Source organism: Neocloeon triangulifer, unplaced genomic scaffold (genome assembly GCF_031216515.1).
Source record: "Neocloeon triangulifer isolate White Clay Creek 2 clone unplaced genomic scaffold, ASM3121651v1 ptg000010l, whole genome shotgun sequence".
In the NCBI taxonomy this organism is placed as follows: domain Eukaryota; kingdom Metazoa; phylum Arthropoda; class Insecta; order Ephemeroptera; family Baetidae; genus Neocloeon; species Neocloeon triangulifer.
This window is the reverse complement of record NW_026775552.1, coordinates 142,448-155,179: the sequence shown is the minus strand read 5'-3', so window position 1 is coordinate 155,179 and position 12,732 is coordinate 142,448. Positions and strand designations below refer to the sequence as shown.

Sequence of the window (12,732 nt, the reverse complement as noted above, 5' to 3'; positions counted from 1 at the left end):
TACAGTTTTCGCTCTGATATACTAATTTACCTCCCTCTTCTGAAGGACTAGTTTACACAAGTTTCGATTATGAATAACTTATTTTAACTCTAGAAAACAGAATCATCAGAAGGAAACTGTTAGGAGACCAAAAATTTGAAGCGCTAGTTATTTTTAATCTTAATTAACTTGCTGTCAAATTAAAATCCCTGGTTTTTTCCTCCTCGTCCGACTGGGCCGATATTTCAAAATGTCAAGAGTGTGGGTCGGCTGCTCCCTCTTTTAATTGCTAATTGGATTGGTCGCGCGATTCTCAGGAATTGATTTGCGCCAGGAAATCCACTGCCGATCATTAAGTGGAAAGAGCCAACGAGATTTTTCAAGCGGCTCGTAAAATTACTTGCTGACGAACAGCTCTAAAAATAATATGACCTGATTAATTAGTGAGCCGGTGAAATTTGCAGACTCGAGTTATGCAACTGGCACGTTCTTGTTGTTGTGCGGGCATGCATAAGCAATCTGCTGCAATTTAAAATGTATAAATCGAGAGCCGGCCTCGTGTTAACTTCAGCTTGATGAACTCGTAAAGCTGACCAAGTTTGAAGGAGAATCGATCTATAAACGCACACGCAAAGTGCAAATCTAATTAATTTGCAATCTTCTCCAGCCTGGGGTTCCACGCAATAGATCCTTTCTATTGGCTGCTTTTAATCAAAAACTTTACAGCATTTCCATGGCCGATATCGAAGTGGCTGTTTTATATGCAATGACCTGATTAACTTTGTCAAATAATTTCAACTGGATTTGCATTAAATACGGAAACAAAATACACAAATATCAATGTTTTTGTTTGCAATTTTTAATATTTAATTTTGTAAGAATCATAAACTTTGACAATTTTGTCGAATTTTTTAATACATTTAAACAACATTGGTATTCTCAGGAAATAATTACTTTGTTATTTAACAGTTCAAATTTAAAAAAAAAATGCATCTCATTATATTTCAATATTAAGTTTAATATTTTAATTAATGCATTTTCTACCATTATAATTCGCATTCAGTTTGTGGCAAAATTAAATTTTCTTGACCTACAAAAAGTGGTGATTCTTTTGGCCTTGTGTTGATTAAAGATTGCGCTTTTGACTGATCGCCCCATAAAGCAGGCGCGATCGTCGTGGCGAGGCATCTGCTTTTTTTCCTCGCATTTGTCAAAACGTTGCCGGCTGAATTATTGCGTCATAACTCACTGGCCATCAAACCGTGCGTTTATATTTCGGACCGACACATTTCAAAAGCACCATTCATATCAAACGAGTGACAAAACCTTTTTTTCGCACACCCGTCAGTCCATGCGTCAATACTTATTTTTGTTTATTTTCCACCCACAGATTTCAATCTAATTGGACGAACGCCAGAATTGTCTCTGCTAATTAGCATAATTTCTAATGTGTACTTGGAACTTTCCTCTATTTTCATCCAGATCTCTTGCTAATGCTTGGAGTGGGTTGTAGATTATGGAATTACGGCCAGGCACAGCAAATCCATCTCGGCTAATTATAATTTAGCAAATTGATTCCAATTGTGCACTCGCTGAGCCGGTCGGGTGGCTTCTCCGCTCTACTGCCGATAACCGCAGAGACTCAAATCGGCATGATTTGCTGGGTGCACTAATCAGATGGCATTGATGCCCTGCCAAAATTAGATTACTCGGGCACGTGTGCGTTTCCATTTCGTTCGATTCCATTATAATTCAATAATTAGGTTTGATCTGCCTACAAATTTACATAATTTGATTGTTTATGGGCAATAATTGAATTAACACAATTTCTTACTGGAATACATATGCGATTATCAATTTAATTTTGAAATTTTGAATAAAAAATAATCTATTGAATGGTTAATAAATAATATTTTATAATTTAAATGTTATTATTATACATCATATTTTTTATTGCTCTTCATACTCTATGATAAAGTTTGGTGAGATCAAGTGAGATGTCACACTTTTAGGATTGTGAAATTTGATTAATTTTTATGGTCCTTAATTTAGTTAAATAATTTTTTATTATAACATGAATAAAAATTTAAACTTAATTCATTTCTTCAATTCATCATCCACAGCTTGTAGTTTTGGCACTCACTTTTCATTGCGAATTTGCATCAAATGTTGAAGAAATTTATTTTAGTGACTCCTCTCTGCGATCCATTTTCAGAAAATCGGAAGCAGCTTTTTGGCCGTTCTTCAGCTTCTATATTTTTTTTTCTATTTCCTCCGCAGATCGAAGCGCAGCAGTGCGCGAGGAGGCGTCTCTCTGCCCGCGTATAATCCAATTTTAGAATAATAATAATACCCGTTTTCTGCGAACGTAAGTGCCCCTTTCGGGCTGTCAAATTCTCGGCCGGGAAATCGAATTGAGACCTCGGCTGGCGGGCGTGAACGAGACGGAAAACAGGCCATTGATGTGACAATCAATCGGCTCGCAAATCTTCAATTCGTCTTCTTTGCCAATCCGACAGACGGATTGGAAATTTCTGTTGCCGAAATTGGAGCGAGAGACGAATCGGCTGCGCCGGATTATCTTGACTTTTCATCCAAAGCAAAGAGAAAATTGACTGATTGGAGGAGCGTGTTTTGTATTTACCTTTTTCTTTCGTCCTTTGCACAAAGAAATGATAAACAGAAAGAACGAGAAAATTATTCAAATGACAATAATTTATTCAAAGGGAGAAGAGAGCAAAAAGTAAATTGCAAGTAGAGAAGGGTCTGACAAAGAGACGCCTTTGATTTATCCGCGTGGAAATGAGAGCCGAGCTAAATTGGCTTCTCTGCCTTTCCCCTTTTTTTTACATCGGCCGCAAAAACAACAAAGTGCCCCCGTCTCGCAATAATTGCTTTTTGCATTTATATACAAATGCGCTTTGTTGGAAAATTATTCAATTGGGTCCAGACCATTGTAGTTGTGACTAATTCTATTAGGCCAGCCTTGTTCTGTTTCCATTTTACGGCTATTAATGGGGACGTTAATTACTCGCGCAAACGCCAGGATAACTTGATCATCTGCTGTGTTTTTGGCTTTGCTAGTTTCGCCACTAATTACTTTCTAGAATGCTCCATCACCCTGCACTAATTACAATAGATGGGACGAGCCATTGAATTTTGAGCGAATTTCGCCTCTTAATTACAAAAAGGTGCTGAAAAAAGCAGTTCTGACCTAAATTTGTGGTATTTTAACAACTTTTTTTGCAATTCATTACTGTTTTATGAAAAATAATTATTTTTGATACAAAAAATTAATGCAATTTAATAATTATAATATAAATTAATTGAATCTTAATTGCTTAAGAGACTTATTGAGATAATTATGTGACATCAGACCAATTTTGCTATAAATTGTTGATTATTTATTTAAAAAATATGAAGAAAATTTTGGCAAGTCGTCCTTGCTCATTTTGACTTGGAAAAGAATAATTTTTTATTAAAAAACTTTTCAAAAATGAAGCAATTGCTCGAATTTTGTTAATCAGAAGGACCTTTGTAACACAATTATTAGTTGAATTGTCTTTTTCAATTGCCACTAAAATGATGAAACTTCCTTTGAACTTTGGATGGGAATTATAGGTGATCACCTTTTCCACATATTGATCTAAAATCTTCTTATGAAGACAGTATTTTTAAGTAAAAATTAACGATTTACATTCACTTATTAGATAAAAAAGTCAACCTATTTCACACATTTAATCAAATAAGTTTCTAAGTATTCAAAATACATTATTCAAATTTTTTTACCTATAAAAACCTTAAGATAGTACAATCAATGTAAAAAATACTCTCCTACTTGCATTTCTTTTAACCTTTTATGTCCTATTTCGGCTAAAAAATCATCTAGATTTTTTCCCCAAAGAGTTTCATTGAACAGATTTTCTCGCAGATTGCTATTTGCTTTATTAAGGTTGAAAAGTAAAATCTGTAATAACCTGAATTATAAATGACTCTTTTCATGTTTTATAAATGCATGCGATTCCCAGAGGAAATGTGACTTTGCAACTTTCCTATTTCTTTGTAAGCTCCAGGCCTGCATTTTAGAATTTCCACGAGGTAGAAAAGCGGCTTTGATGCGTCCGCTCCATTATGAGATTAAGACTCGGCGGCTGAAATACACAAGCACGAGCTGATTGCCAAGTTAACTCGAACTCGCTCGGCCGATCTCTATTGGAAATGTTTTGATCAAATAAACAGCTGTTTGGTGTTCATACAAAGATCCATGTGGAGTAGCCACCGCAGCCGGACAAACTCTTGCGGTCGGAATATTTGCCTCGGAGAAACACGTGTTGCTTCCAACTGAAAGAAGACATGAATAAGGAGATAAAGAGCGACTGTTCAACAAAATCAAACAAGAGGAAATTTAAGCTGAGGCAAAATATTAATTGTCTGATTAATTTTGATGGTAATTTACTCTTCATTAGATTAGTAGATTTCAGTTGAAAGGAGAAATTTAAGTCATTGAGAGAACTGATCTTTCTTAATTTATAATTGTTTCTCATGGGAATTTTCTAAAATAACTTTCTTTCTCGTATTGGCTATTGAAAAGTTTTATTTTCAGTGTTTAAGAAATTTTAGTTTTTTTTATTCGCCTTGTATAATGAGCTAAAAATCCTCTCAAGTATTTTTTTTATATTTTAGAATTTGTTTGTTTGTTATTCTCTATTGTTTTTTAACAATTCACAAAAACAGGTTCTTTTTAACAAAGCCAACCTGTGGGATTTGCAAAGGATATGCATTTTTCTTTGAGTTCAACCACGTTCTGCTCCTCTTTCTAAACCATCGATTTTGCTTCCGTGTGTGTCGGAGAAAAGCAGCAGTTGCTTCTTCACTCTCAAGTGCAGCGTGTACGTGGTGTATTGCGCAGTTTTTTTCTTCTTTCTGATTTGCATGTGATATTTAAAGAAGCTTTCTATGACAAGACGCACGCATCAGAATATTGAGTCGCGCCGTCAAAGAAGGGCACTTTGCAAGTAATAAGTGGAAAAGTTGGAGCGAAAAACGCGCCGCTCGAGTTCACACACGGAGAGCGTTCAAAATGGCTTTTCTTTGCACATGTAAAAAACCAAATCCGTCCTTCTGCTCCGGCAGATGGTTGATGTGCTTAGGAAAAGGTCGTTGGCTTAAATATTTATCCCCGCTGAAGACAGATTGCGGCCACATAATCCGACCCCCTTATGAATAACAAATGAACCGGCGCAAATTACATTGTCCGACGACGGTCGTCCCAGCCAACAATGAACTCTCGGCGTTTATCCACTTGAATTGCCTCTCCAAAGGACAACAATGAGAGCAGGTGAATGTTCTTATTTTAGAAAGCGCAGTTTTTCCTCAACTCTTTTATTCCAGGCAGAGAGGAATGAAATTATTTTCGGCTTGAGAGAGTTTCAAATCATTTTTTATTTTTAACTCGTTTAACGATGCTTTTATGGAAAGAGAAAGGCTCTTCTTTTATCACATTTGCCGCAGTTTCCAAAGTGCCTCCTCGCTTCAGTATCAAGTTTCGGCGTCGTTGAAACGAGAAAGATGGAAATTATGAAAATGCGTCGGAAAAAGGAACTATGCAAAGCAGCCCGTCTCATTCAGGAAAGTGCTTTTGAATACAAATATATTAAAGAAAATTATCTGCTCAGCTTATTTTTATTTAATACATTTAAATTTAATGCTTTAAATGTAATCGTTTTGTTATTTATTTATATTTGATATCGATTTAACGATAATTTAATGTTTATTTTTATTTATTAATTTATTTTTAAAGTTAAAATTTTCCTTTTTTTATATCATGTTATTTATGCTAATTACAGGATATTACAGGGTATTTTTCTTTTAACACAATATTTCATATTCCAAAATCAACTAATCAGTTCAACATGTCAGTCAAATGGTTGTGAGTTTGAGAAAATCTATAGATGCCTAGAATTTGGATTTATAGTTGAATGTTTTATAATTTTTCTAATGAAATTAATACAGTTGCTAATGTCGAGATGAGAAGGCCTAACTAATTATTTGAAATATTGAATCCCTTTATTATTATTGTTGTTCATTTGTCCACATTGTTACAAATACGTTGTTTACATTCAATTTTTGAAAATAATGATTATTCATAACATTAAATTTAAAAACAATAAAATAAATATACATATTTTGGTGTTCATTGAAAGTAAATTTTTTTAAATATTTCAATTTATTTGAAACAAGTATTATATAAAAAATATTTAAAATTTATTAGCAATTTTTTTCTAAAAGAACAAATTAACAAAACGTGACATGAAATATTTGTGAATTGATTTTAATCCTTTAGGTTTAACTCCATTTTAAATTTCCTTTTATTTAACAGTCGTTTTTCGTCTGCACATATGTATTATTTTGCTGAAGCAGCAAAACGGGGCGAGCAAGACGACGTAGCTCATTAGAATAGGGCACGCATGAGAGCATATCATGCGGCCCGTGAGACCAGCTGCGCGCGCGGCGTTATTATTATAATAATAACCAAGGTTGTGCGCGCGCGACTCTTTGTGTTTTGCGCTCTCGTCGGATATAATTACTCTGCCCAGGTACGCAACAACGATTTACTTGTTGGTATGCCAAGCCAGAGCCGCAGAGAGGATCAAATTTTCCAAACTCCATCGGCAGCCTCTTGAATTCGCCCTCGCAAGTGGCTCTCCTCTTTTTTTTTTTATTTCATTTCGTCCGCCGCTTTCAATTCGCAGAGGAATTCGTCCGTTTCGCTCCACCAGTCTAATTGGTTTCGCAATGTTTGTCCGAAAGGCTAATGCGGGCCGCACGCTCCATTATTCAGGACATGAGAGAGCGAGGCAGCCTTAGGATTAGGGTAGGATTTTACGCAGTAATTTAGACTGATTTGGGATTGAATACCTGAACAGCGGACGGGCAGACCTTCTGCTCAACACTAACCTAGTTTAATCCTCGAGGGGGTTAACAACGTTTTTATGTTTAATTTAACAACAGACACAATTTGAATTTAAAAACATTTCTCTTAAATGTCATGGCCAGGTTTAATTGCAAATTAAATTAATTGTTTCTAAAAAAATTTAAATTTTTTAAGTCTTTGAAAAAACTCTAGGCAGTTCAAGAACGCTGCCAGGGTCAAAGGTCAATGAAATGATATTTTACGACCATTTGAAAATAAATTTACAATAAATATCTTTCCCATCATTATGATGATTTTTCTTTTTGTGCATTCACATAAGAAAAGGGATGATTTTTATTATTTTACTCAATACCTCAGACAAAATATATCAATTAGCAATCACGGTATATAATATTAAAATAGATGGAACCACCTGTAATTAAACTTTTATCAAACTTTTTTTTGCCAATTTTCTGGTTATTATAATGATCCTTGTGGAGGGGTTTTTCTGCACTTGAGTGGTTTCATCCTCTCTTTAAGTTAACAGATTCCTCGCTAAAAGGTAATTGCATCATTTGTCTTGCAAATAAATCCAGAGCCCTTTCACAAGTTTGTTTAGATTACAAAACGGGGGAGCTTTTTATTATTGCTGCAAATGCGGAGAAGAGCCTCTTGAGAGACGTTAAAAAGAGAAAATCAAATCGTGCTTCACTGGACCAAAATCGCGGGCGGAGAAGTATTTTAATAATGGGAAAAGCGAAAGATATATTTTATTGGCAGCGAGTTGGAGAAAGTGGCTCGTAAAATCCCATAAAGAATGCTTGGCTCGGTGACAGAGCGCGGGGTCGTTGCGAGGGTCATAATTCCGGCTCATCAGTATTTACTCTAAAACTTTCACAACTCATCCTCCGCGCGCGTGTTTACATTTTGCGCCAAAGTGGGTCTTTTGCCTTGGCTCGAAATCCAGAGTGCTTCCTTTTTCCTTTCTGCCTGGCGAGGGGCAGATAAGTCCCCTTTTTTGCTGAATTTGTTTTGTTAGTTTCCTCTGGTGTTTACTTTGAGCTTTGTTGGGTAAAAATGGTCATTAGGATGAAATTTGGGTCGCTTAAGTTTGCTTTAATTTGGAATAGGAATTCATTTTCTTTAAATCCAAAATTCAGTGCCTAAATTAGAATGATTTAGCAGGAAAATATACGTTTTAGTTTATGAAAATTACATAGATTTATTTAGTTTCAACAGTAATGAAAAAAATAGTTATTTTAGTATTCAAGAAATTTTGGTACAAATCTTTTTAAACTACACTTCTCTATAATTATAAATAATTTTTTAAGAAATATGAAATATATTTTAATATTAAAGTATAATTTTAATTTTAAATTCTAATTCAGCTAACAAATTTAAATAATAATTTTGCATTCAAAAGAGAAATGTGGGTTTCGGATCCTTTTCGATTTCCGCCGGCTACGAGCTTCATTTCAACAACAATCCTCTCTCTTTCAATTATCGCCCGACAAGCTAAGAGACGAGACGCGCATCCACGTTTGTGATATTCCGGCTCACGACTCGCGTGCATTTGCTCTCTCACAAAAGATTAAAAACGCGATTGTGTGCGCGAGTGCGTCCGTGAATGAGAGCGCGCCGCTTCATGAATAATAAATTGACCCGTGCGCTGGCTCGGCGAAAAAGGAGCAAAAAACACACAATGCCTCTCGTCCGAAAAATGGTGCCAGACTGAATTTTTCATGCCTACTTTTCCCCAAGTTATTTTGAGGAGATTCGAAACAAAGGGCGTGAAAGAACAATTGGGCAGTGCGCAAGCTGCAGATAGAAGTGATTTGTATTTGGGGATGAAAGGGGTGGAAAATATCCGGAAAATATGGAAAATGGAAGCCCCTTCTTTCTTTGTTTGCAGAGGAATTTTCTCGTTCAAAAATAACTTGTTAATTGAGGAAATAAAAGTCTTTTTTCTAAACAAGCTTTGATAAAAACTACGACTTTTATAATGGGACTGTTTCTGGGAGGGCTCAAAAGAGGCAGATGAAAAAATGCTTCCCCCTTTTTTAATAATCTGTATAGAAAATTTTGTTTTCTCCACCATAAATTGTGCGCCTCTTAATAATTTTTCATTTAATTCTAAAGGATCGCATTCAAGGAATACAGTATAGTGGTTTTTTTTTTTAATTTATAATAAAATGTCCTGGAAACACTGATTTTTCTTGTAGTAATAATAATAAAATGTCTATAGCAATGAAGATCTAGATTGCCAAATTAAATTAATTTAGATTATATATTGTTCAAAACTCTAAGGAATAAAAATTTCTCAAATTTATTTGGTAAAAAAAATTGAAGACTGAATAGAGAATATAATGTGAGTGTTTGTAAACTTGAACAATGTAATTGGAATCACATAATTATATTTATTTCCAATTCAGTTTAAACTTATATCTCCAAATGTGAAACAAACAAGTGTTGATTTGAGAGAACTGAAATTGCTCTCGCAAGAGTTAATCAAAGCGTGGTTGCCTTTTGAGCGAACCTGGCAGGGGAGCAATTTGTTTGCCTTCATCATCAACTTCCTTGGGGTCGCGAATGTCAACGTCGCAAAGATGAAAAGCCAAACGGGGTTTTGATTCAGAAATAATTCCATCTCAAGGCGAATCTTGAGCAGGTAGTTGCTGCCGGGAATCCGGCCGTGACTGGAATGTCAAGAGTTGCTATCGGCTTGATTAGGTCTTATTGTGTGTGTGTATCAAATTGCATACTGAAAGTTGATGCTCGCAGCACAAATTCATGAGCGTGGGTGCAAAATTTAGCTCTCATGTAAAATTCAATAAAATCTCCTTTGATTCTTTGTCAGTGCATCACAAATTAATTTTCAATCTAGTATTACTGTTAATGATATCAGTCGTCTCATCCTGACCTTTTCGTTCAAAAATTATTATGATTAACTTTAAATTTTATAATTATTGTTGTTGTTTATTTGTGCACATTGTTACATCACACTACTTACTACTGATTAAAAAGTACATTTGATTGTAGTAGTACATTGTTAACAACAAATATATAGTTATAAAAAAAAATAGTAATTATAGGACACAAATTATTTATCACTCAAATTATACAAACTTTAAAAATAGATTTTATAAATTACTAGAAATAAATCATTAAAAATATCAAATATAATAAATAAATTAAATTCTTTGGCATAAAACATTAAAAAAAAATATTGATAACAAAAAAATTAAATCAAAGTGTGGAAAATTACTTTTGACTCATTCATATCTAATATTGTTTCAATAAGTTGATGACAATGAAGTTTTTTCATCTCTCATAGTTTCAGTAGCCCATGGCACAACTGTTCTTTTAAACATTTTAGCTCTGGCTTTAAATTAAATAAACATTCACTGGCGTAAATTAATTTACAATTTGGTGAGCATAACAGGTTGAAATTTTAATTTATTTAAATTTACGAGGGTTACGTGAGTAATGATGCGTTTGGGATACTATTCAGAAGTTAATTGAAATATTCTTTAGATGATACAAATTATTACTGCCGATTTGTGGTAGAATTTCACGATCGAGGGGGGAGCAGGATAATGTTTTTCTTACAATTAACAACTCGCAAGACCCATCAAGGAAAAAAAAAATCCGACTTTAAATTCAAATCACCATGATTACTGCCGAATTTAATATTTAATTATTTCTTTTTTTACTAAAACATTATACATAATACAAATAGAATTGATTGAAATTGCCGTCAAGACCTTTCACTACTACGGTGGTGGGGTGCCTGCAGTAATTTGAGCAGTTGTTGTTGGTAGAATCGTGGTTGTTGTTGGCCGAGTCGTAGTTGTTGTTGACCGAGTCGTGGTTGTTGTTGAACGAGTCGTGGTTGATGTTGGCCGAGTCGTAGTTATTGTTGACCGAGTCGTGGTTGTTGTTGGCCGAGTCGTAGTTGTTGTTGACCGAGTCGTGGTTGTTGTTGGCCGAGTCGTGGTTGTTGTTGACCGAGTCGTGGTTGTTGTTGGCCGAGTCGTGGTTGTTGTTGGCCGAGTCGTGGTTGTTGTTGACCGAGTTGTGGTTGTTGTTGGCCGAGTCGTGGTTGTTGTTGACCGAGTTGTGGTTGTTGGTGGCCGAGTTGTGGTTGTTGTTAGCCGAGTCGTAGTTGTTGCTGGCCGAGTCGTGGTTGTAGTTGGCTGAGTCGTGGTTGTTGCTGGCCTGACCAAATCTATCCAATGAGTTGGTTCAATTGAAATAATGTATTAAGAAGAAAAATTTGAAGAACCTTCGGCAATTTTAGTAGACATCCAGTCGAGGTATGAAGTCACTCTGGAGTAGCCTGAATACCCTACAAGGCACCCTCTAGAGGAGACAAACGAGACGACGCCAAACTGCACCCAAAGGTTGTTAGTACCGGCATCATTTAATATCAAAGGTCCGCCACTGTCACCCTGCGATAGAAATTTTCTAAGTACCAAAAAAGCCGTATAATCAGAACAAACTTGGCAAATGGAAGTGCTAATTGGTTTGGTACAAATGATCGAAGAAACGACAGTCTTATTTCCGTAATAGGAGGCGCAAACCGCATTAGAAACAGCTGTCAAGCGAGTAAACTTCAGATCGGTACTGGAAGCGGAGCCTGATGACGTTTTACGATTAAAATAAGTTTGGCATATCCTTGATGCTTACCATCCGCGGTCCTGCCGAAGCCGCTGACGGTTAACAGAAGACCCGTCAGGTCTCTGGTAGCGTCGGCCATGGACGGCAGTTTCACCGGTGAGATGCTTGCTAATTAAAGTCGTGTTGAATATAAACTGTCTAGTGTCGCTGACGGTCGCTTATATGTATAATAACCAGTAAAAGTAACAGGATATGGGAGCTTGATGAGGGCGATGTCATTAACCAGGAAGATGTGGTCGTACAGTTCATGGGTGTAGTTGACCGTTGAGGTGAGCCACATGTATCCAGATGAAAGGTTGCTCTGGCTGATGGTGCCCAGGATGATGTCGTATTTGGCCCTGATTGTTCTGTGTTTTTAAAATCGTTCTACTCAATAAGAACATTTGTGACTGACCCCGTGCAGTGAGCAGCCGTCATGACCCATTCCGAGAGGATGAGAGAACCTCCACAGAGCCAGGCTTTGTCAATGTAGAGTAGCGTTTGCCACGGGAATTGTCCGAGGGTGGCCAAAGAGCCGCCCACGATTTGTTTGTCGACACCAGAGGAGAACGACGACGATCCCGCGACAATTGCTGTTCATTTTATTGTGGAAATTCGGCCAAAAAAAGATGAAGCTTACGTTGGACGATAGGGTTGAAGTTTTCGACCGTGGGCTTGTCGGCTTTGGTCAGTTGGGCTAACTGGGAGGCGCTCAACTTCTGGTTGACCGGAGGCAATGTTCGATCATTGGGTTTGACTTTCAGGTAGATGCCTTTGTCCTGAAGAGCACCAACGGCAGCCTTCATTGTTCAGAATTATAGACAATTCTAGATGAGGATGAGTTTCTTCTGCTCACCTGCACGACCAGTGCCAGCATCACCAACGCAAGTGTAATATGCATAATCTTTGCTTCAGTTTTTGTCAAGCAATGGGTTTGCATAATTGAATGTATGGTGATTCGGCCACTCTCCCTTTATATAGGATGCTGTACTTCCCGCGTCATTTACAGTAATTATTCTAGAAAGTGATATTTGGAAATTCGATGCACACTGGTTGCAACAAAAAACTGATTGACAGTCAACCATATATGAATGACCATGGCAATGCGCAATTTTTTATTCACAAAAGAAAAAGGAAATGATATTTTGTTGCTTTTCCTGCAATTGCCACTGCAGCGATTC

The 12,732-nt window shown here is 36.3% G+C and overlaps 2 protein-coding genes across 2 annotated transcripts in view; one reads left to right on the top strand and one right to left on the bottom strand.

The window, feature by feature from the left end:
* LOC132195673 (probable metabotropic glutamate receptor mgl-1) overlaps positions 1-12,732 on the top strand; it is a 131,342-nt gene that overhangs the window by 15,646 nt on the left and 102,964 nt on the right. The gene's annotated exons all lie outside the window — the stretch shown is intronic.
* On the bottom strand, positions 1,353-12,357 carry LOC132195782 (chymotrypsin BI-like). The gene is made up of 7 exons (XM_059617990.1): positions 12,192-12,357; positions 11,967-12,144; positions 11,747-11,919; positions 11,582-11,680; positions 11,395-11,531; positions 11,198-11,343; positions 1,353-1,407 (listed from the first exon to the last, which is right to left on the bottom strand). Exons 1-7 carry the CDS (start codon positions 12,355-12,357, stop codon positions 1,353-1,355), a joined length of 954 nt encoding a protein of 317 aa, XP_059473973.1.